Source organism: Erinaceus europaeus, chromosome 7 (genome assembly GCF_950295315.1).
Source record: "Erinaceus europaeus chromosome 7, mEriEur2.1, whole genome shotgun sequence".
In the NCBI taxonomy this organism is placed as follows: domain Eukaryota; kingdom Metazoa; phylum Chordata; class Mammalia; order Eulipotyphla; family Erinaceidae; genus Erinaceus; species Erinaceus europaeus.
Window position 1 is genome coordinate 58477565 of NC_080168.1, and position 24729 is coordinate 58502293.

The following is a 24729-nucleotide window of genomic DNA, read 5'->3' on the forward strand; positions in this document are numbered from 1 at the left end:
ATTTTCTGACTATTCTATTAAATCTACATGGAAGAATGGACGGCAGGTGTCCTTGTCTTAACGCAAAGGACTTCGGAAACCAGCAGGTGGCGCTATGTTTCCAAAATCCAGCCCGGTGCGGGTGAGCGAAGAGCGCGGAGTTGGAGCCTGTGGGCACCCGTAGCTCGGACTCCCACGATCGGTCAGGAACCGGAAGGAAGACGGTGACCTCTGACCCCAGCGACTTCCGCTCGGGGAAGATAAATTCTTGCGCAGCCCGGCGTTGGTCGCCTTGCCAGAAACTCGAGGGCATGGCGGCTTCTGTCCCTGGCTCGACTGAGGGGAAGTTTGTGGTGGTGGGCGGCGGGGTCGCGGGGGTCACCTGTGCGGAGCAGGTAGCGCTGGGTCCCCACCTCTCGCCCTTCATCCGGGTCCCCTCGGCGCCTCTGCCCGCCCCCAGCTCCCCTGGATGGCTGCCCCCCCCCGGGGGGGCTGGGAGGTGGGGGAGCAGGGGGGGCGGCTGGGCCGGGGCCAGCGCGACCCACCGTGTCGGCCCTGTTAACCCGGAATAGACCCCGGGACTGAGAGCTAAGTAGCAAGTACTTGCTCAGAAAAGTGAGTCCCCTTCCTTAAGCAGCCGGTTGAATTCCGCTTCCAGATCAGCGCCAGCAAAAGTCTTGCACAAATAACTTTTCCTGTGCGCTCTCGGGATAGAAGAAGCGTCATCTCTGATAAGTTCATGCTTTTAAAAAGAGAGGGGAGAAATGAAATGCACGCAGGGAAAGCTTTGCTAATTATATTAAATCGTCAGCTCGATAGCTCATCGCAGGTGCCAGAAGGAACAGCGCAAGAAATTCAAGGTTTTGTTTGTTTGCTCGTACTTTTTTTAAAGGATGGTTTTATGGAAGTAACATTGCATTATAACGTAAATTTCAGGAGTGCGTCCTGGATGAACCCACATCTCTACAGGCTATATAGCAAACTCGCCTGTTTTTGGTTTTTTTTTTTTTTTTTTTTGCTTTTTGTCTTCGTTTTTCTCGGAGCGAGGGCTATGCCCAAGCACAGTTTATCTTTCCTGGGCCAGGTTTTTCTTTCACTTAGATAGAAGGGCACAGAGACACCGCAGCAAGAGGTGCAATTAGGAATTGGATCTGGACCAAGCACACAGAAAGATAGATACCTCACCTGTGACCATCTCTCCAGCCTTTTAACCTCCCCTTCCCCCCTTTTTTTAATACTTGGATGCAATTATGGGAAGTAAACTAGGATGAAGCATGAAATGTTGGCAGAAATTAGATCAGAATGGGGCTTATTAAACATACTTTAAAAAAATAATAATGCAATGCAGTGCCAGAGAATCAACCTAGGGACTCAGTGTATGTGCAGTACAGGTGAACTGCCTTCACAACTCAAGTCTTAAATCTACTTTTTGTATTTGAGATGGAATGATGGATAGAGAAAAACACCACAAAACTGTTACTCTTACTTTTGTGCATGGTGCTCCAGATCAAGCTCAGAGCTTCATGGTTAGCCAGGGGCTTTCCCATTGAGTACTTCCCAGTCCCCAGGATAAAAATCTACTGTAAACTTAAAGTAATAACTGATTTTGAGCTGCAGAATAATGTGTCAGATGAAAACCATTAAATGTTAATTATGTGTCTGGGGAAGGGACAGCAGTGTAATGTGAGACTGATCAGTCATGTTAAAGACAGTTCATGTAATAAAAAATTTTAAGACCCTGTCTAGTAATTAAAACACAAAAACTGGGAACAGAATATACAATGGAAAATATGGAAAGAGAATATTGTCAGAAATCAGAGCATGTACATCAGGTGATACTATAATGCATCTGATAAATATAAGGAATTTGAGGGTAAATTGAACATCAGATAAAATCCTTTATTATCATAGTAAGGATAGAAATAGAGACTTAGAGTTCAGAACTAGAGCTCTGAGGTAAAAGTTTATTTAAGTGGCATTTTTAAAATTCCTTTTTCTCACAGCCTGGGAAGTGACACGGGCTTGAATGTTGAACTTAAATTTGCTCTTCTCAAAGTTGAAAGTTAAAAGTTTAATGTGGGGGCCAGTTACAATACACAAGGACCCAGGTTAGAGCCCTTGGCCCCCACCTGCAGGGGGAAAGCTTTGCAAGTGGTGAAGCAATGCTGCAGGTGTCTTTTTCTCTCCCTATCACCCCCTTCCCTCTTCTGGTTATCTCTATCCAATAAATAAAGATAGTTAAAAAAACAAAACAAAAAAAGAAAAACCTTTAAAAAAAGTTTAACATGGTAAGGGGAAAATGCAGCAAGAGCAAGTTAAGTCTCTAGATTTTGTTAAAGCTAATTAATCGTCACTGATTTTGCCTGCCCAGAGCAGATACTGGTTGAGTGTATGGGAAAGGCAGAATGGCAGTGCTGCAGCACTTGAGCAAAGGTGCTTCCTGCTGAGGCTTTCACGTACTTTCTGTCCTTGTGTGGCAAATACTAATCATTTTAAGAAATAATTTGGTGTAACTATTCATTAGAAAGAAAGTTTCCTATCTCTGTATAATTGATATGTAAATTGTTGAAGTAGATAAGGAGTATCTCTTTTTTCAATTTTGTTTAAATATTTTTATTTTATTTTTACCAGATCACTGCTCAGCTCTGGTTTATAGTGATGTAGGGGATTGAGCCTGGGACTTCTGAGCTTCAGGCATGAGAGTCTTCGTATAACTATTAAGCTATCTACCCCTGCCCTAGGAGTATTATCTCTTTCTGTCTTTTTTACCTCCAGGGTAATCACTGGGGCTCTGTGCCAGCACTACAAACCCACTGCTCCTGGAAGTAATTTTTTTTTTTCCATTTTAGGACAGAGAGAAATTAAGAGAGGAGGGGGAAATAGAGAAAACATAGACACCTACAGACCTGCTTCAACACTTGTGAAGCATCTCCCCTGCAGGTAGGGAGCTGGGGACTTGAACTGGGATTTTTGCTCAGGTCCTTGTGCTTCATACTATGTGCACTTAACCAGGTGTGCCACTGACTGGCCCCTCTATCGCATTTGTTCAGGAGACCAGTGTTAGTGAGGATGTAAATGTATTCTTCATTTACTAGTATCTGAGTTGAGCATTACATTTCAGTACTTAATATGTAAGTATTAAGTACTTAATATGTAAGTATTAAGTACTTAATAAGTACTTAATACTTATATGAATAAGAGCCAGGATATTAGAAAACTTTAGATGATGAGCCAGGGAGTTTTTTTAAGTTCCTAAGTTACTAACATTAGAATTATCTCCATCTCACTTGCCTGACCATATGCACTAGTACTAATCTGATTTTTCTTATTTTTTTCTTCCTATATTAAAAAAAAATAAGCTGGCTGTTCACTTTCCATCAGAAGATATTCTCCTGATAACAGCTTCTCCTGTTATTAAAGCAGTTACTAATTTCAAGCAGGTAAGACCAAAAAACTTTGTTAATATTAACCCATAAAAATTGCAATAACTTGCATAGTAGTTAATGTAACTCTCGCCCCCCCGTCTCTCTCTCTCCCTCCATCTCCCTCTCTCTCTCTCTCTCTCTCTCTCTCTCTCTCTCTCTCTATATATATATATATATATATATATATATATATATATTGCTGGTGGTGGAAATACAGGAGGGATTGTAGTGGTCTCTTTGAGCCTGAAAAAGTAAGGTGAAGAGCTGAGAATGAAGAGGCTGGAGTATGTTACTGAAGGAATGAAAGGTGTTCCAAGACTTTGCTGTTCTCACTGCACTGACATTTGCACTGAGGGAACAAAATCAGTGCTAAGCTATAAGAGTGGCCATTGACTGCCTCTCCCTACTCAGATACAATGAATGCCAATTCAGATAGTTCTATTACTTTGGTGCAATATACCAACTCCAGTCCAAGTTCTGCTTGGAAAACTTTTTTTTTTTTTTAAGATTTAACTATTTATTTAATAGAGTCAGAGTGAAATGGAGAGGTACAGATGGAGAGTGGAAACTTTCTTCCCAGTGAATTTTATGCACATAGCCTTTTCTGATGAGGCGGTTGGTGATAATAACGAATGTGATTTCTTTATGTGGTAGTGATGCAAAATGTCAACATCTGAAAGGTCTCTTATACATAGTGAGCCAAAATTGTTCAAATAGCCAAGGTGTTAAAAGGTCCAAGTGAATGATAGACATACCAGCTTTTCACAGTATGAAAAGGTTATTTCATGTCTGCAGTTGTGTATTATAACTAGTCTGGAAGAATGCACATTTGTCAAGATATAGTAAAACGTTGACAAGAATAATATAATGTAATGTGAAAGGCTTGCATGTCTCTTGAGACCAAACTGGCTTTGTGTATTTCAAGAAGAACAACATATTGCAGTGCAAAACAAAATGACAAAGCAAGGGGCCAGATAGTGGCGCACCTGGTTAAGCTCACGTGTTAGAAAATGTCAAAGCGGGAGTCGGGTGGTAGTGCAGCGGGTTAAGCGCATGTGGCACAAAGCACAAGGACTGGCGTAAGGGTCACGGGTAAGGGTCACGGTTCAAACCCCCGGCTCCCTACCTGCAGGGGAGTCACTTCACAGGCAGTGAAGCAGGTCTGCAGGTGTCTATCTTTCTCTCTCCCCCTCTGTCTTCCCCTTCTGTCTCCATTTCTCTCTGTCCTATCCAAAAACAGTGACATCAATAATAACTACAATAATAAAAAACAAGGACAACAAAAGGGAATAAATGTTAAAAAATAATAATAATAATAAAATGTCAAAGCAGTTTAAGTGCAGAAGCATAGAGCCAGCTACCTCTCTTAAACATTAAAGAGCTTTGCAAAGATGTAAAATATCCTTCTCATCTACAGTTTTTTCAGTGATCGCTTTTTAAATATTATTTATGATTGGATAGTGACAAAAATTGAGAAGGGCGGAGGAGATAGAGAGGGAGAGAGACACCTGCAGCCCTACTTCACCACTTGTGAAGCTTTCCCCCTGCAGGTGGGGACCAGGGGCTTGAACCTGTGACCTTGTGCACTATAATGTGAGTGTTTAACCAGGTGCACCACTGCCTGGCCCCCTAAAGTCTTTGGAGGAAAAAAAAGTATCTTTAAAAGCATAGTATAACCACTTAACACAAAATGAATTTATTATGGTTAATTCTAAGTGAATGAGATCTGTTTTAGATTTTTTTTTTTTAGTTTTAATTGCTAATGTAAATATAGCTAGGTTTAACTCACAGAAACTCTTTGGCCCCTCAGTCATTTTTAGAGTGTAAGAAGGTTTTGAACTGTGACAATTTTGTAGTAGGATGTCCATACGGTACTAAGAAGTAGCTGAGGTCAGATAGCAGTCTGCAGAGTGCAGTCATTCTGTTGCAGAGAAGGCAGCACTAGAGGAGGCAGGTTATAATGATTGATGATTGGAGCAGTGGGGTGATTATTAGATAAGAATTAAGAGCATAGATGTGAATGAATCAGCCACCAAGTTCCAGATGCTACCATGATGTTAATCTGACTTCCCTGGACAGATGACCCCACCAGTGTGTCCTGGAGCCCCGCTTCCCCAGAACCCAGCCCCAATAGGGAAAGAGAGAGAGACATTCGGGAGTATGGATCGACCTGCCAATGCCCATATTCAGCAGGGAAGCAACTACAGAAGCCAGACCTTCCACCTCTGTATCCCACAGTGACCTTGGGTCCATACTCCCAGAGGGACAAAGAATAGGGAAGCTAGCAGGGGACGGGATAGGATACAGAGTTGTGGTGGTAGGAATTGTGTGAAGTTGTACCCCTCTTATCCTGTGGTTTTTGTCAGTGTTTGCTTTTTATAAATAAAAATTTTTTAAAAAGTGAATGGCTTGGACAAAAGAACAAATGATCCATAAATGGATTTAAGCTAAATAAGTTTAATAGAATGCTAATGGTTTTTAGAGAAAAGGAGAAAAAGAAGACAAAGATTATATCATAAAAGGGTTAGTAAGTGAAAAGAGAGGACTGGGCTGGGTGGTGGCTCACCTGGAAGAGCACACAAAGAGCCACACATACGCACCTGGGTTCAAGCCCGTTTTCCACATGCAAGGGGGAAGCTGTAGGAGAGCTGAACAGTGCTGCTAGTGTCTCTCATCTCTTATCTCTCTCCTTGATCTCTGTCTCCATCTATTAAACACAAAGAAAAAGGGGAAGAAAAATGGCTGTTGGGAACAGTGGAACAATAACTATGGCGGCAGAGAGAGTGCATCTGCCAGTGCACAGGAGAAGGAAATAGATGAACTACTTGATAAAACTATACAGAACTAGGTGGTGATGGCCCTCATGTCACAGTGCAGAAGGCTAAAACTCAGTCACTTATATGACTTGCCCAACAGTGTAGAACTGGTGTTTAAGTTCGTGTCCTCGTGTGGAGTCTGGCCTACTTTCCTGTGTATAGGATGCTGAGGGGCGGGGGGGGCTGTGATGAGTATAAAATAAGTACACTAAGTTCTATTGTCATCAATTAGTTCTTGGAAACTGGCTTTAAAGTGAAACAATACAATGTGACAGCAAGACCATTTTTTCCACAGTTAGCCCATATATTTTTTCTCATCAATTTTATAGGAAAGCCATATTGAACAAAATGTTATTCAGAGACTTTGTTTACTGTATAAAAACACAAAACACATCAAAGTTAGTTTTATTCAAAATTACTGAAGTGAAAGATGTTAAAGATGCATTTATACCTCTTTTATCTAATACAGGTGTCTAAGGTATTAGAAGAATTCAGTGTTGAAGAACAGCCAAGTACCACGTTAGAAAGCCGCTTTCCCAACATCAGAGTTATAGAATCTGGAGTGAAACAACTGAAAAGTGAAGAACATGTAAGAATTTGTTTCTTGATGATATTTCTGTTACATCTTGGTGAGGTTTTTGCCTGTCGTCCTTTTTCCTTACCTTTGCCAGCACTACCAATGTCTGTAACGTGAAGTTTAGTGATACTCCCAGTGTTATTACAGAAACATGTATGTTTGGGGGGGGATTATATTTAATTTAGCTTGGCATTGAATCCGGTTAGCATGAGCAGTTACATGGTGCCCTCTTGTGTTGTGGGCACTGTGGACACAATTGCAGTAATGAAACCTGCCTCTCATGTAGGAGATGTAGACATGTTCACACAGAATGGTACAATCACATGAAGACCATGGTCATGTGAAGAGTACCATCATTGAGATGTTACCAAAGCTCTGGTGTTTAGGACAATATTTGAACTGTGCTTGAAAAGATAACAGCATTGAGTCCTCCAGGTACCAAAACACATTCCAGGTGGAGATAGTATATAAAGGGCACAGAAAGAGGAAAGGGAACAGGTGGAATAAAGAGGAAGTCCAAGTGACTGGCTTGAGATCAGGCAAGGCCAGAGAAGTAAGATTATGAATAGCTTTTTATGTGGTATTAAGAAATTTTGCCTTTTGAAACACAAATAATTTAACAGGAAAAAAAATACTGAGGTATATATATATATATATATATATATATATATATATATATATATATATATATATATATATATATATGTTTGATGTAGTTTGGGAGGAGGCTAGAGACACTGCCCTTTGGTGGTAGGGTTCATTGTGGAACTATACCCTGTATTTTTTTTTTTTTGCCTCCAGGGTCATTACTGGGGCTTCTACTGCTCCTGGAGATAATTTTTCCCATTTTGTTGCCTTATTGTCATTATTGTTATTTTGCCATTGATGTTGTTATTGGGTAGAACAGAGATAAATGAAGAGAGAAGGGGAGACAGAGGGGGAGAGAAAGATAGACACCTGCAAACCTGCTTCACTGCCTGTAAAGCGACTCCCCTGCAGGTGGGGAGCCAGGAGTTCGAACTAGGATTTTTATGCCAGTCCTTGTGCTTTGCACCACCTGCACTTAACCTGATGCACTAACGCCTGACCCCCTATACCCTGTAACCTTATAATCTTGTAGCCCACTGTTAATCACAGGTTAAAATGTGGGGAGATATTGGGTAGTTTCATATGAAAATATCAGTCCCAAAACCAGACTATGTTCCTAATTCTTAAAGTGATAGTCCATAACCTATATCAGTTTATTGGCAAATGGAAGTTGGGCCAAAAGTACAGTAGTAAACATACATATTAGGACATTTAAGTGAGCCACAGATGGCCATAGCACTACTCATAGCAAAGACTAAAGTCTGATAAAATGAGACTAAGTTGTACTATTAGAGTACTTCCATTGGTGTTAGAGCTATGACCATTGTCCATCAAGGTATAACCATCAGGCTCAATTTTAGGAATTCTTACAGTAGTATCAAATATTTCCAAAGATTATCAGATTCTCTAAATTTTATGCAAAAGTGTGTAGTGTGTGTCTTATTTATCTATTTTTTTTCCAAAAGAGAAAGATACATTTTTAGAATATCCCTAAACTGATAGATGAACTTAAAATGAAGAGATACTGGACTGGAGACTGCCTTCCCTCAGCTCTGTTACTGCTGTGCCACAGTATTGAGAGCTACCAATAGACAACTTGAATCTATTTTTTGCTTTTGTCTCAGACAAAATTAAGAATGAAACTGTGTAAATGTTCCTACTTTCCTATTTCATGACTATATGTTTTTGCAGTGCGTTTTAACAGAAGATGGCGGCCGGCATGTGTATAAGAAGCTCTGTCTCTGTGCTGGAGCTAAACCGAAGCTCATATGTGAAGAAAATCCATACGTGTTGGGAATCCGTGATACAGACAGTGCTCAGGTAACACTGTGAGGTTGAATCGTAAGAAAAGAGCACAAAGAGTTCTCTCAGACTTTTCTACATCTGAATTGAAGTTTTCCACTAGTGATTCCTAAACTAAAAGAGGCGTGTTTTTAGTGTGTATAGGTGTGTGGGGGGGGATTTACAACTCATAAACAAACATAGTTAAAAATGTTTTGTAACTTCCACCTTCAGTCTGATTGTACTTGGTAATTTCTCTCTCTTTCGTTTTTTTTGTTGTTGTTGTTGTTGAAGGGGGGGGGGGGATTCTATACTAAATGTTGACATTTTACATTCTTTCCATTGAGATGTCCAAGATAATAATTATGCTGAAAGTTACAACATAAAATACCACACATACAGCTCTGCTTTGGCTGGAAATACATGATTTGCCACCTAAATACTGTAACAGTCTTTCTCTGAAAAGGTAAAACCTGCCCAAAGCTTACTGAATTTAATTCCTAGCAAAGAATTATTCAGAAAACCTTTTTTGGAACAGAATCATGACAAAAGTCTAGAGAAGAAAAAGTCACTTGGTTTATGTTTGTGTTCAAGAACAATGATAAACTATCCCAATGAGGCGAGACTATCTGTGGAACTCTAGGTACTTGTAATTAATTCTGGCTTTCTTGACCTTTTTTACCAAGAAGCTCACCCTGGTTTCCACTGACAAGATTTGTTCTTACTTTAAGTGCATTGTTTTTCCACAAGGTGGTAATTTTACATCTGTATAATATTTTATGTTCTTGAAATTGATAGCATTTTCTCATGGCCCATTCTTAAATTGCCAGGAAAGAAAAACAAGAGAAATTGATTACTTTCTTTTTCAATGGTTTGGTTAGGGAAATAATGATTTGTTGGGAGAGTTACCATGTGATCATCTTCTTAGGAAACACTCCAGTTTTCTGTTATTAAAGATAGAGCTCAAAGCTATGTTCCAGCCAGGTTCTCTTCATACATGAACTATCAGACTTCTCTTGGTAACTATGTGACAGTCATTACTCCCACATTACAGAAAGGAAACCGAGATTTAGAGAATAAGTAACTTGTATATATTGATGTAAATTTATCAGAAGTGCGATGTCTTTCATTACTTTTTTTTTTTTAATGCCAGAACACTGCTCAGCTCTAGCTTATGGTGGCGGGGAGGTGGGGGTAGGGGTGGAATTGAGCCTGAGAATTTGGAGCCTCAGGCATGGGAGTTTTTTTTTCATAACCATTATACTATCTACCCTGCCCCCATTACCTTTTCCAATATTCTTTAATATTCTAAATAAATATTCTTTAATAATTAAATTAATAATTAAATATTCTTTAATAATTCTAAAATTCTACTTCCATCAAATACAAACTGAAATGTATCTTTTATGGTATTTTAACTCACTTTAAGTAAGTATTGATTAAATATTTTAGTATGTTTTGAGATTATTTTAACAGAAATAATAATATAACATAGTATGAGGAGAACTTTATCTATTCAGACAGTATCCTGATAAAGTGAGATTACTCCATCTCCATTTTTTATAGAAGTAAGAATTTTTCAGTAAATGTTAGATATATTATTACTTGCTTGCTGTGCCAAAGCTTGGCTGCATTCATCATACTTAATCCTTCTAAGATAGTCATTTCTTTCTTTTTTTTTTTTTTTCCATTCACACACTGTTGTCTAAGGAGGGCCTGTGACACAGAGAGGTCGAGCAGCTTGCCCAAGGTCACCTGAGTAACAGCTAGAGCCAGGCAGGGACCTGTGGTGGTGGTGTGCTTCTCATTTGTACAAAGTTTAAGTGCTCATAACTCCCAAGGCAAGTCAGCAGAAGGGACTAGAAGGAAAGAAAGAATCCTGTCTCCAGGATGCAGATCAATTATCATGTTAGTGAACTAGTCAGATTGTTGGGAATGTGGTAAAGGCAGCGCCTCTTGTGGATATCCTGAGTTACTGTAAGTATAATGACATAAAGGCAAGGAAATCAGTAGGGGCATTGTTATATGGGCAAGTGAGAATAAACACAGTAGGAAGCACCTGTCATATTCATGGAGAGGGTGCATCCTGCCAAAGAAGGAAGTGAGGTTTTACTCCTTTGAAGAATATTATTAGTGTAGTCTCTGGCTTCAAGTGTTGTCCATTACCACCTATCACTGATCTCATTTTCTTTTAATAAAGGAATTTCAGAAGCAGCTTATTAAAGCTAAAAGAATAATGATCATTGGGAATGGTGGCATTGCCCTTGAACTAGCGTAAGTATCTGCTTTTAGTGCCATTGAATAAATTTCCTGTTAGTCATATCATAATATTTTAGACTAGAAAAATCCTGTCATTCTGAAAATCAAAGCTAAATATTATTTCTCATGTTCTTCAGGGAGAATTTTTTAAATCTTTCATGGAATTCATATTTGTATAAATGTCTATAGAAAACACAAGAGTTTAAGTGATGATTCCTGTCTCAAGTGATCTCACAATGGTGATATGCTAGACTTAACCCATAAGCTTATCTTATATGCGTGGCCTATATTGAAAAATAATCGGAGGCATGCACACATTTAGAACATCTGGTCAGGAGGCTGAGTGGTGGCACCCCTGGCAGAGCTCATGTGTTCCAGTGCACAAGGACCTAGATTCATTCCCTTGGTCCTCTTCTGCAGAAGAAAGAATCTTCACAAATGGTGAAGCATTTCTACAGGTGTCTCTTCCTCTGTACCTCTTCTTTCCCTCTCAGTTTCTCTCTGTCTCTATCTAAAATAAAATATACAAAAGAATGAGGAAAACTTTTCTTTAAGAAAAAATTTAGGTATTCTCATCTGCAGGTGGGGAGCTGGGGGCTGGAACCAGGATCCTTATGCCTATCATTGAACTTCGCACCATGTGCGCTTAGCCTGCTGCACTACCGCCCAACCCCCTACTTTCATCCTTCTTTATCTATTTATGTGGCCCATGAAAGCCAACTGTTTATGACTCTCCTTTTAAGATACGTGGTACTTCCAGTTCTTGGCTCTTTGCAAGTTTGAGAACTGTGAAGACTAGGGGTGGGGCAAAAAAAATGTGAAAACTCTAATATGAAATATAATCTGAAGATATCTCAAGTTCAAAAGATACTGACAAATGTTCCCACTGTTGTAGTCTACAAAGCACTGATTCCCAACACTCCCATATGTAGAATATAGGAAGCTGAAGCATATGAACTTGTGAGAGAGACACACTAAAACTTTTTGAGCACTGTGGCAGGGAGAGATGGGTTATCATAGAATTTTGATGGTGGGTGTGGTATGTAACTGTAATCTTAGAATCCTGTTATTATTAAATCACTAATAATAATATTTAAAAATAAACCACTGAGAAATATCCTGTTATAATCCATAAAGCATTAATTCTTTTTTCAAGCATAGTTTTTCAAAATTTCACAAAACTTTCATACAGCTCTGTTGTCTCTTTTAAGAATAGTTTTTTAAAATGAAAACGGTATTTCCCATGAGTAACGATAACATACCTGCTTGTTCATTTTGTCTGGGCATATTCTCTGGGCCTAGGTTGAAAGCAGTTTCTGTGATAAGAGGATCAGAGAGCATCCTCCAAGTACAGCGTAGACAGGCATTATTGTGGCAGCTGCTTCATAGTAAGCCATCAGTATGTTTAGCTATACTGCTATATGTTAAACTATTTTATGGCTTTAAAGATCAGTAGAGAAATTTTTCAGATTAAGAAAGGTGAAGAAATGCACGCATGATAATCATGTACCTGTATATAGATGGGAATATAAAAATTTATCACCAAATGCTTGAGTTGCCACTTTTTGCTTTTTAGCAGTGTTGACGCCTACATAAAATAACCTGTTCTCCACACCTGAAATTTAGTAGCTGTAAATATGTTGGACTGGCATGGGAGTGGGGCTTTGAAAGAAGCTGACAAGCAGGAATCAGATGCACTAAACCTTCCTTGTGCGCTTATTAGGTAGCCTTGAAAAATCTCACAACCTAAAATCTGTGTTGCATTATATTAGTCTGTAAAATGGCAAATGCTAGAAGAAGAAGTCTGTAAAATAAAGATGGTAAACATTGTTTCATTGATGTTGAAATTTTTTTATCTCTTTACTGGGGGACTAATGTTTTACAGTTGCCAGTAAATACAATAGTTTGTACATGCATAACATTTCTCAGTTTTCCACATAACAATAAACCCTCACTAGGTCCTCTGCCATAATGTTCCAGGACCTGAACTCTACCCCCTCACCCACCCCAGAGTCTTACTTTGGTGCAATATACCAGATGTTGAAGTGTAATGACATTAACAGAGTGCTATTTGTGTGTGTGTGTGTTTTATTATTATTATCTTTATTAGATAGAGACAGCCAGAAATTGAAAGGGTAGGGGGAGAGAGAGAGACACCTGTACCACTCCTTCACCACTCCTGAAGTTTTCTCCCTGCAGGTGGGTCAAGGGACTCCAACCCAGGTCCTTGTGCATTGCAACATGTGTGCCACCACCTGGCCCCCAGAGTGCTCTTAATAGCAGCACAAGTTTAAATACAGTCCTTGTGTAGTTGGAATGAGTGTACATCCTGCTTGTCCAGGATTGTTCCAGTTTAGCAGGTTTATCACAAGTTAGCAGATCACTTATAATCAACTCCAGAAAACAACATTGTTAGGGCCACCTGGTTGAGTGCACACATTACCATGCACAAGGAACCAAGTTCAGTCCCCTGGTCTCCATCTGTACCCCCACCCCTAATTTATAGCTCGCTAGTAAATGTTGCCCCCCCCAAAAAAAGATAACTTATTTGCAAGTATATGATTGCTGCTCAGATTTTGAAGTCATTCTGATTATTCCTTTTAGGTATGAAGTTGAAGGCTGTGAAGTGATTTGGGCCATTAAAGATAAAGCTATTGGGAATACTTTCTTTGATGCAGGAGCAGCTGAATTCTTGACTTCAAAGCTTGCTGCTAAAAAGTCACAGGCTGAAATCGCAAATAAAAGAACAAAATACACAACTGACGGTAATATAGCATCTAGCCCATTAATTCATAGATGAATGTGTTTCATTTGTGTGCTTTTTTATCAGATAGAAACAGAAGCAGAGAGAGTAAAAGGGATCAGAGCACCTAAGCTTTCTTCAGGGCAGCAAGGACTGGTCTCAAGACTGGGTCACACGTGGCACAGCAGCACACTGTCTAAGTGAAAAGTGAGGTACTTCACTAACCTACCAAATAGTTTTATTTTTGCTCCCAAGACTTTTTTTTTTTTAATTTATTGCCACCAAGGTTATCTCTGGGGCTTAGTGCTGGCACTTCGAATGCACCATTCCTGACCACTTTTTCCTTTTTTTAAAATCTTTATTTACTTATTAGATAGACACAATCAGAAATCGAAAGGGAAGGGGGTATAGAGAGGGAGAGAGACAGACAGACAGACACCTATAGCAGGGCTTCACTCTTGAAGCTTTCCCCCTGCAGGTGGGGACTAGGGACTTGAACCTGGGTCCTTGTGCACTGTAATGTGCACTTAACCAGGTGTGCCACCACCCGGCCCCCACTTTTTTCTTCCTTTAACTTTTTTTTCTTATTTTTATTAGGGCAGAGAGAAATTGAGAGGGGGAGGGGAGATTGAGAGAGGGGTTGGAAGATAGACACTTGCAGGCATACGTCACCAGTCGTGAAGCATCCCTCATGCAGGTGGGGATTGGGACATGCACTTGGTAATATATGCTATTAATGGGTGTGCCACTGCCCAGCCCCCACTGCCAGCACTACTAGCCTTTGCATTATTCCACCACTCTATGGACCTTTTTTTTTTTTCTTTTCCATAGCTTACTTCGTGTATGGTATTCCCATGTGGCTCTAGGCACACAATCCCGGAGCCTTGTGCCTAGTAAAGTTTGCACTTTACTGAATAGGCTATTGCCTGACCACAAAAACTACTTATTCTTTAACTATACAGGAGAAGATTGTAAGAAAAGTTAGCAAAATGTTGTTTTGGGAAAGTAAGAGTTCATTTCTGTATTCCTTCATAAGTTTTTACATTTTTCTATAAAACATTTTTAATAAAAATATGAAGTGAATTAAACCATTTGCATCTTTGCAAGCAGATCATCCAGTTGAACAAATACTAACATAGTTTTTTAAAATATTTTTTAAAAATATTTATTTATTCCCTTTTGTTGCCCTTGTTGTTTTATTGTTGTAGTTATTCTTGTTGTCATCGTTGTTAGATAGAGCAGAGAGAAGTGGAGAGAGGAGGGGGAGAGAAAGATAGACACCTGCAGACCTGCTTCACTGCCTGTGAAGCGACTCCCCTGCAGGTGGGGAGCCAGGGCCTCATAAAGGGATCCTTATACCAGTCCTTGCGCTTTGTGCCACGTGTGCTTAACCCACTGCGCTACCGCCCGACTCCCCCAGGGTAGTTTTATAAAATTATTGATTGATTGATTTTAGAGAAAGAGACCACAGGACTAAAGCTTCCTTCAATATGATGGGAACTGTGTTCAGACCTGGGCTGTGCACATGGTAAAGCAGCACACTGCCCAAGTGAGCTGTTTAACTGGCCCTTAAAATGATTTTACAACTGGGGGATGGGGGAAGAACATGATGGTTATTTGAAAGACTCATGCCTGAGGCTCCATGGTCTCAGATTCAGTCCCCAGCACCATCATAAGCCACAGCTGAACAGTGCTCTGGTAAATAATAATAATAATAATAATAAAATATGTGTGTGTGTGTGTGTGTGTGTGTGTGTGTGTGTGTGTGTGTGAGAGAGAGAGAGAGAGAGAGAGAGAGAGCCGGGCAGTAGTGCAGCGGTTTAAGTGCATGTGGCACAAAGTGCAAGGACCAGCTTAAGGACCCCAGTTCGAGGCCCCAGCTCCCCACCTGCAGGGGAGTCACTTCACAAGCGGTGAAGCAGGTCTGCAGGTGTTTATCTTTCTCTCCCTCTGTCTGTCTTCCCCTCCTCTCTCCATTTCTCTCTGTCCTATCTAACAACAACGACATCAATAACAACAGTAACTACAACAATAAAAAAAAATGAAGGCAACAAAAGGAAATAAATATTTTTAAAAAAGTATTGTTATAAAAATAATGTGCTAGCATAGCAGGTTAAGTGCAGGTGGTGCAAAGCACAAGGACCAGCATAAGGATCCCGGTTCGAGCCCCGGGCTCCCCATCTGCAGGGGAGTTGCTTCACAGTGGTGAAGCAGATCTGCAGGTGTCTATCTTTCTCTCCCCCTGTCTTTCCCTCCTCTCTCCATTTCTCTCTGTCCTATCCAACAACAACAACAGCAGCAATCATAACTACAACAATAAAACGAGCAATAAAAGGGAATAAATAAATAAATATTTAAAAAATAATAATGTGTGTGTATCACTGGCTTATATTCAGTACAAATTTTGTACCTTTCTGATGGTGCTGAAAATTTAGTGTTTTCAATTTGAGTTATTTCTTTCCTTTTTACTAACCTGTCCATCCAAAAATCAGATTGAGTTTACATAGAGGTCATTACTCAATATGTGTTTTGTCGGTTTCATGTATTCCTGATGATCCAGATGGAATTAGTTCCATTCCTCTTAGTTGTAAGTACCTTTTAAAGGAAACTAGCTCTATATCACAAAGTATTAAGATAATATATAAATGCTTAACATCACTTAGTTGAAGAATCATTACATTGCCTTAGAGCTTCAGAATAAAGGTAGCATAATTCTCTGCATGGCAGTTATTTTAATCATTGGAATTTTGACTTGAGCTTATCTCTTTAGGAAGGAAAAAGGTAGCACAAAGCAAAGCCAGTACTGGAAATATAGGCAGTGCCTTGGGTCCTGATTGGCATGAAGGCTTGATTCTTAAAGGAACAAAAGAGGTATGTTTTCATATATTTGACTAAACATGTCTAAATGTAATTTTGAATTTCTTTTTGTTAAAAACAAAAAAGATTTATTTTAATGTGTGAGAGAGAAGGACCAGAGAAATTCTCAGCCATGGCCATTGGTGGCTCCACCGATGGAACTTGGGACCTCATGCTTGCACGCCCTGTGTTCTACTGCTCAGCACCCTCCCCAACCTGTAGTTTTCAATTCCTAAACTTTTTGTTAAAAACTGGTTACAGGGGCCGGGTGGTGGCGCACCTGGTTGAGCGCAAGTATCTGGGTTGAGCCTCCAGTCCCCACCTGCAGGGGGAATGCTTCACAAGTGGTGAAGCAGGGCTGCAGGTGTCTCTGTTTCCTCCCTCTCTATTACCCCCTTCCCAGATTTCTGGCTGTCTCTATCCAATAAATAAAGATAATAATAAAAATAAATTTTAAAAAAACTGGTTACATAGAAGCAGAATTTCTAGATCACTTGCTTGTAATCCATAATTCCAACAAAGGACTTAAATGCACTAAGTTGCCCACTGATGAGAAGTGAATAGTAAGGTTGTCTAAAACTGACTCTGAGCCTTTCTTTATTTCTTGAAAACTCCTCAGGCACAGAGGAGTTGTGTCGCAGTGTTATAAAGATCATTAGATGGATTCTAAATAAATCAGACATCCTCACTGGATAAGCAGATGGCTTGCTTTTTCACCCATGTGTCCAGTGTTTAGTAGTTGTTAAAAGGCCTATGATACTTAAGCCTTGTCAGTAGCATACATTTGTGGTCTTTAAGACTGGATGATTTCTTTCTTTTTTTCTTTCTTTCTTTCTTTTTTCAGCTTTAGCTACATAGGGAAAGACCTCTTCTCATGATATATGGAATTGTTTTGATAGAATTTATGCAAAACTATTCTTCTTAAACTTTCACATCTTAAAGTCTATGGCTTTTTTATGTTTATGTTTTAATTGCCAGCAGGGTAATTGCTGGAGACTTGGTGCTGGCACTACAGATCCCACTTTCTTTCCTTTTTAAAAATTTATTTTATTATTAGATAGAGATGGAGAGAAATTGGGGGGGGGTGATAGAGAAAGAAAGAGACAGAGAGACATCTGCAGCCTACTTCACCACTCGTGAAGCTTTCCCCCTGCAGGTGGGGACTAGGGGCTTAAACTTGGGTCCTTGTGGACTGTAATGTATGCGCTTAACCAGTTGTGCCACCTGGTCCCCCCTTTTTTTAAAAATTTGATAAAGCAGTTAGAAATTGAGAGGGGTGGGGAGGATAGAGAGGGAGAGAAGAGAGACACCTTCTGACTTGATCCATTGTTTTGTGAAGCTCAGCAGTATAGAATAGCTCCTTGTCTGGTACTTAAATGTTCTGGGATATATCAATAAGTTGACATAGACCTGTCATCAAGATGTTTTTAAAATCCCAAACAGTTGTGATTTTTAGGGGTGTATATATATGTTTGTCAGTGAGGGGACTGGGCATTGGTATACCCAATAGAGTGCACAGTGCACATAATGTTATACCTGAGGACCCAGATCAAGCCCCCAGTCCCCACCTGCAAGAGAAGCTTCATAGGCAGTGGCTGCCTTCCTTTCCCCCCACCCAAATTCTATGTGCCTATAAGGAAAAAGGGAGGGAATGCCCACTGGGCATGGTAATTTACTTGTGCAGACACTGAGTCCCAGCAATGACCCTAGTGACATAAATAAAGTGGTTTATATTAAAAATCATGTCCTTCATGCTACTTGCTAGATCTCTTAAGTACTGAAGGGTTTCTGTTGACTCCCCTTATGCATGTCTAAGAGACTGATTTGAAAATTGACAGTATTTATTTCTTTTTTATAGATTATGAGAGAGGAAGGTGTGTGTGTGAGAGAGAGACAGAGAGAGAGAGAGAGAGTGCACAAGAATGAGAACCAGAGCTCTGGCATATATGTTGTTACTAGGGACTGACTGACCTCCAGGACCTCAGGCAGTAAGTTGGCTCTCTTATAGGTTGAACTCTCTCCTCTACCCAATGTATTTTTATTTATATCCTAATAATTAGTTTTTCTGCATGTTTTTGCAAGTGTATTACAAACTTGCTGTTCATCTAAAATAAACCAAATCATTCTTTCTTAGAAGTATTATGATGACCAGCTTCTTTTTCATTTCAGTTTTCTCATAAGGTTCACATTGAAACTGAGTGTGAAGTAAAGAAAATCTACCATCGGGAAGAATTTAGGATTTCTAAGAAAAACTCCTTGGCATTCCCACAGAATGGCCAGAAGCCATCAGTTACAACAGACAATGGTAAGTAATAAGAAAAAATACATAATTTAAAAGCAACTTCAAGTTTCTGTATAAAATTTAAACATGAAAAAGTAAATATAAACCACAATATAGTACTTTTATTCCATTTTCACTAAAGTAGGCTTTCTCCTTGTCTCCTTGTATAAATTGTATAGAGCTTTACATTTTACATAAGAATCACCACAACCCTGTAAGGGTATTGGAATGTCTTACATATCAAAAAGAACTTAAAACTGGGGGGCGGGTGGTGACATACTGGGTTAAGTGCACATGGTGTGAAGTGCAAAGACTGGTTCAAGGATCCTGGTTCAAGCCCCTGGCTCCCTACCTGCAAGGGGGTTGCTTCACAAGCGGTGAAGCAGTTCTGCAGGTGTCTGTCTTTCTCTCCCCGTCTTTGTCTTCCCTTCCTCTATTTCTCTCTGTCCTGTCCTATCCAACAACAATAGTACAGGCACCAAGCCCCAGCGATAACCCTGGAGGCAAAAAAAAAAAAGAACTTAAAACTAAAAATTCTTGATGCTGTCAGAGTTTAGGCAACTTTGCCAAAATCAAACAGGTTGGAAACTTGGAACTAAGAGATTTAATTCCTATTCTACAGTTATTATGAGAACTACTGTCATTTTAAGAACTGTTCTGTTTCTATTTCTTTGAGAAGAGAGGGTATGTTTAAATGTGAATACTATTCAAAATTATTGAAAAAGTGAATGGCCTAGTTGAACTAAATTGCCAGAGTACTATAATCTATACAGATCTTTTAAAGAAATAACTTATAAATCTATAGATAATATTGTAAATGTATATGTTAGTAGGAAAAATGTTTCATTAATTATACCCCAAACAAGGATATCAGATCAAATGCATTAAAATGGTTTTATCAGTTGTGCTCTACAAAAAATTATTAAGAAGTGTTGTTTTAAAGTTATCCAGTCTTTTTCTTATTTTGCTCTGGTCATTATTCATGTAATTCTGTGAACAGCTGGTGATGACTACATTTGAGAATTAAGTCTTTATCATTTATTTGTTTTTTAAGAAATATGGCCTGTATATGTGGAATTGACTAATGGAAAGATGTATGGCTGTGATTTCATTGTCAGTGCTACAGGAGTTACACCAAATACAGAACGCTTTCTCTTTGGCAACAATGTAAGATAACATCTCTATATATCCCTTTTTAAAAGTATTGTTTATGTGTACCTCTAATCCATATTTGTTCTAATATTAACTATAGCCAGTTGACTAAAACATTTAGTGGACTTCTTAATGTATTGATTTGCAATATTTACTGTTTAGAATTCTTAAGCAGTTCATATCTCACTCCAAGTGTTAATATTAATGAAATATAATACATAATTTCTCAAACTTAAGTTACCAGTGAAATATGCTGTTGCTGTCATCTTCACTGCTAGGGCTTCACTACTCTTGAGCTGCTTTTTGCAGATAGAAAGCAGAGGGGAGGGGAGGGAAACAGAGAGAGAGATCACAGTACCGGTTTCCCCAATACTGTGAAGACCAAGGGCTAGAAGCTGAGTTATGCACATGGCAAAGCAGGTGTAATCTGGGCTAGTTATCTTGTCGTCTTCAGTTTGTTTGTTTGTTTATTTGTTTGTTTTTGTTTGCAGCTACCTGGGCTTCTCATTTTTGGGCTCACATTTTTTGAAAGAGAGAGATACTGTAGCAGTGAACCTTCCTACACTGCATGTGTGTCAGGTCTGAATCTGAGCTGTATGCATGAGCTATGAGCTATTTGCCCTCACCACCCCCACCCCATGTTTTTATTGTTTTTATGAGAGATAGGCTAGAGCACTGCTTAGCTCTGGTTTGTGCTTGGGACCTCAGAGTCTCAGGCATTCCATGAATTCTTTAGTGACTCTTTCAGAGAAACCATATTGTTATTTTATAATAACTTCTTTTACCTTTTGCATTTGAAGCTTAAAGAAATTAGGGAATTTCTTTAAAAAATTAGGGTTAGGGAATTTCTTTGTAATTAATGAGAGGTCAGTGGGTAATTTTGATGTTAGGACTGTATCAATTTTATGGGTTTGTCTGAGTAAGGAACTCTGAGGTCCCAGAGCTCTGACAACAATATATGCCAGAGGCTCTGTGGTGTGTGTGTGTGTGTGTGTGTGTGTGTGTGTGTGTGTGTGTGTGTGTGTGTGTGTGTGTGTGTGTGTGTGTGTGTGTGTTTGTTTTCTCTCGGCCCTGGTGTGTTTTCTCTCTCATAATAAGGATAGCTGCAAAGTTTTAGACAGAAGTCACCTTATTTGTCTGAACTTTATAGCTATCTTTCACTTCCTCGTTAAAGATAAGCAAATTTGGCATGTTTTAGAATGAAAGTTGTTTCCTTTTTCTTAGCATATTGTCCTTATGAGAAACATTGCTTAGTTTGATTTAGGAGAAGACAGTGGCCTGAAAGTGGATGATCACATGTGCACCTCCATTGCTGACGTTTATGCTGCAGGGGACATTTGCTCAGCTGCCTGGCAGCCCAGTGCCCTCTGGCAGCAGGTGAGTGCACATGGGGGGATTGCTATGTGCTGGTAGCATAAGTTCCTTCTGAAATTAACTGCTGCCCACCCACAAATCCAGCTGGCTGCTTTTCAGCTTTGCTGCTGCGTGTAGAAAGCCATCAAGTTTTTGATGACATGAATTAAAAAAAAAAAAAAGATTAAATTACTAGTACCTTTCCCATTTGGTAAAGTATAATGGATTGATGGACTAGAAATAAGCCAGACTGGGAGTGGACAGGTCAGCCTCTAAAGAATCAGTTTGCATACCTGAGGCCTTGGGCTACAAGTTCTGGCACTGCCTTATGCCAGAGCTCAGTCGTGTTCTAACCCTCTCCTACTCCTTCCTTTCAGTCTCTTTCTTAAAGTAAGTTGTGTATATAGATCCTTCAGAAAGAAACTAATTGTCTTTTAGTTTGCTTAGAATACTGGGTGCTCATCTGCACTGTCTAGTGGAACTTTCTGTGATGACAGATGTCTGTACTTCTGCAGTGTCCAGTCAAGTTGCCACCAGCTATGTATAACTTGAACACTTGAAATGTGGTTAATATGATGGAAAAACTTATTAAAAATATGTTATTTATGTATATTGGATAGAGACAAAATAGAGAGAGGAGGGGTAGATGATGGGGGAAGAGAGAGGTACAGCCCTGCTTCACCACCCTCAAAGTCCCCCCTGCAGGTGGGGAGTGAAGAATTGAACCTAGGTCCTTGCACAATGCAACATGTTCATCAACTGGCTATATCACCACTCAGCCCCTGACAGAGGAACTTAATTCTAATTTTATGTACTTCAGATTAATTTAACCACAAGTGACTACCATGTTAGACAATAAATCCTTGAATTAAAAACTAGCTGACAAGGGTGGAGGGTAGATAGCATAATGGTTATGCAAACAGACTCTCATGCCTGAGGCTCCAAAGTCCCAGGTTCAATCCCCCACACTACCATAAACCAGAGCTGAGCAGTGCACTGGCCAAAAAAAGGCCAGCTGACTACCTCAGCCATACAGGCGAAGCATTCTGTTCTATGGGAATTATCATTTGGAAAAGTATTCCTAGAGTGAATGTGGTTTCTTGTCCTAATGAGTCCTTCCAAGTGGATATAGATTTGCTCCTAACCTCATAGAAGGGCACATACCTCCTCACCAGAGCAAAACTGTAGTGGACCCTTAAACAACACAGAGGTTAGGGTGCTTACCCTTCACAGTTCAGAGTTTTTTGACGACCCTAAACTTAATAGTCACTTGTTGATAAGAAGACTTACAAATAATGAACAATTGAGTTAACACGTAAGGCAGTATATGTGTTATGTACTGCATTTCTTAATATGAAGTCAGATAAAAAATATTTAAAATTTTTGTCACCTGTTTTAGCCTGGAATGTTTTAGTGTTTTAATGAGAAATGTTATTTAAATAAAAATTATGTCATCCTGGGGCCAGGCGGTGATGTGCCCAGTTGAGTATACAAGTTACCATGCTCAAGGACCTGGGTTCAAGCACCCAGTTCCCACCAGCAGGGGAGAGGGAAGTAAGAAAGGGGTAGTTCCCAAGCAGTAAAACAGTGCTGCAGGTGTTTCTCTATCTCCTCCTCCCCTCTCAATTTCTCCCTGTCCTTTCAAATAAAATTAAAAAATAGTAAATGTCTGCCAGGAACAGTGGATTCATAGTACAAGCTCTGAGTCCCAGTGACAACCCTGGTGACAAAATAAATAAATAAATAAATAAAAATAAATTAAAAAATTGTCATCCTTTAAGAGTTTCTGTAACGCCAGCACAGGGTTACTTTGGACTGTCGAGTGCTTCTGTGGAGAAGATCCAAACACCCACCTTATAGCTAGGTCTCCGGGACTGTAAAACACTCAGCCCCTTAAAGGAATCTGACGAGGCTAAGGTAGGAACATTTTCTGTTTCAGATGCGTCTGTGGACCCAGGCGAGACAGATGGGATGGTATGCAGCCAAGTGCATGGCCGCAGCTGCCTCCGGAGACTCTGTGGACATGGATTTTAGCTTTGAGCTTTTTGCTCATGTAACAAAATTTTTTAACTATAAGGTAAGATAAGCAAATTGACATCCTTTCTGCTGGTTAAGCTTAGACATAATTTTATCTAGTTTTCTTAACTGCGGAAATGAATAAACATATTTTTTTGAAAATTGATTTTTCATTTCCTTACAAATCGTTGCCTGGTATTATCTCTGAACTTAACTCCTAATCATTTGGTAATATTACCAATTTAGGTACTATTTGGTATTTTACAGTTGAGGGAGAGGAGTCTCTTCCATACTGTCATACCCAAGGATGAACTAGATACTTTCATATATATATATATATATATATATATATACACCACCTTAATCCTCTTTATATATTCATGTTTTTCTTCTTATAGATAAGGAGAAACACACAAACACCAACACAAGATTGAAAGAAATGAATAGCTTGCTCAACTTTGAGGCATGTTTGATATTTCAGATAGCTTGTGTTGTGGTGTTACGTGTAGAGTAAGTGCATACCTTTTAAAGCTTGGCCCTCCCCAGTCTTAATGATAGCCACAAAGTTCTGTGAACTGATTTTTCTCTTGGCTTTTCTAGTATAACACAAAGGCACTTTATAATATATTCCCTTCTTGGTACTCACTAGGATGACTGCCATCTCTCTCTCTCTCCAGGTTGTATTGCTAGGAAAATACAATGCACAGGGCTTGGGCTCAGATCACGAATTAATGCTGAGGTGTACCAAAGGACAAGAATACATCAAAGTTGTCATGCAGAATGGGCGCATGATGGGAGCTGTCTTAATTGGTGAAACTGACTTAGAAGAAACATTTGAAAACTTAATTTTAAACCAGATGAATCTTTCATCTTATGGAGAGGATCTACTAGATCCAAATATTGATATAGAAGATTATTTTGACTAAAATGGACATTCCAAGAAGCACAAAGCTTAAAATTAGAATTAAGTCTCAATAAAGTAAGTGATTCTGCTGATTTGATAATTACATTTTGAAATTGAAAGTATAGACACAAAGCTGACCACTTTTACATAAATCTGATTAGTCAACTAGAACCATTCTTTGTGACAATAAAGTGTGGTTTCAAGAAACATGTAGTTTTATTTAAAGAGATGAACAGCAGTTTATTAAGACTTTTTATTGAGTCCTCGTTTTTGAATTTTACAGCTACTATTGTAGCCCAAATCACCCACTTTCTGTGATTAATAAGCCTTATGTAAATTTCCAATGACATCTTATATACAAAAAAAAAATACATCAAGACACGTTGAGATATTTTGCACACAAAAGGTTCTTTCCCTTCATTACACTGTAAAATCATACAGTTCATAAACTCAAATTTTCAAAAGTTAAACCTTCAGTATTTGAGAGAGCTCTGAAAAT

The 24729-nt window shown here is 39.2% G+C and overlaps 1 protein-coding gene across 1 annotated transcript; it reads left to right on the forward strand.

The window, feature by feature from the left end:
- Positions 1 to 215: 215 nt before the first annotated feature.
- PYROXD1 (pyridine nucleotide-disulphide oxidoreductase domain 1) lies at positions 216 to 24437 on the forward strand. Its single transcript, XM_007538427.3, has 12 exons — positions 216 to 374; positions 3339 to 3419; positions 6690 to 6809; positions 8577 to 8705; positions 10867 to 10940; positions 13530 to 13690; positions 16439 to 16539; positions 18694 to 18829; positions 19860 to 19972; positions 21212 to 21334; positions 23250 to 23387; positions 24004 to 24437. The coding sequence occupies exons 1-12, from the start codon at positions 291 to 293 to the stop codon at positions 24250 to 24252; spliced, it is 1509 nt and encodes a 502-aa protein (XP_007538489.1). The 5' UTR covers positions 216 to 290; the 3' UTR covers positions 24253 to 24437.
- Positions 24438 to 24729: the final 292 nt, after the last annotated feature.

Coding starts and splice junctions, on each gene's coding strand:
- PYROXD1 (XM_007538427.3), top strand. CDS start 291: ATGGCGGCTTCTGTCCCTGGCTCGACTGAGGGGAAGTTTGTGGTGGTG. Junction 3,420..6,689: donor CAGTTACTAATTTCAAGCAG/GTAAGACCAAAA, acceptor TATCTAATACAG/GTGTCTAAGGTATTAGAAGA. Junction 23,388..24,003: donor CAAAATTTTTTAACTATAAG/GTAAGATAAGCA, acceptor CTCTCTCTCCAG/GTTGTATTGCTAGGAAAATA.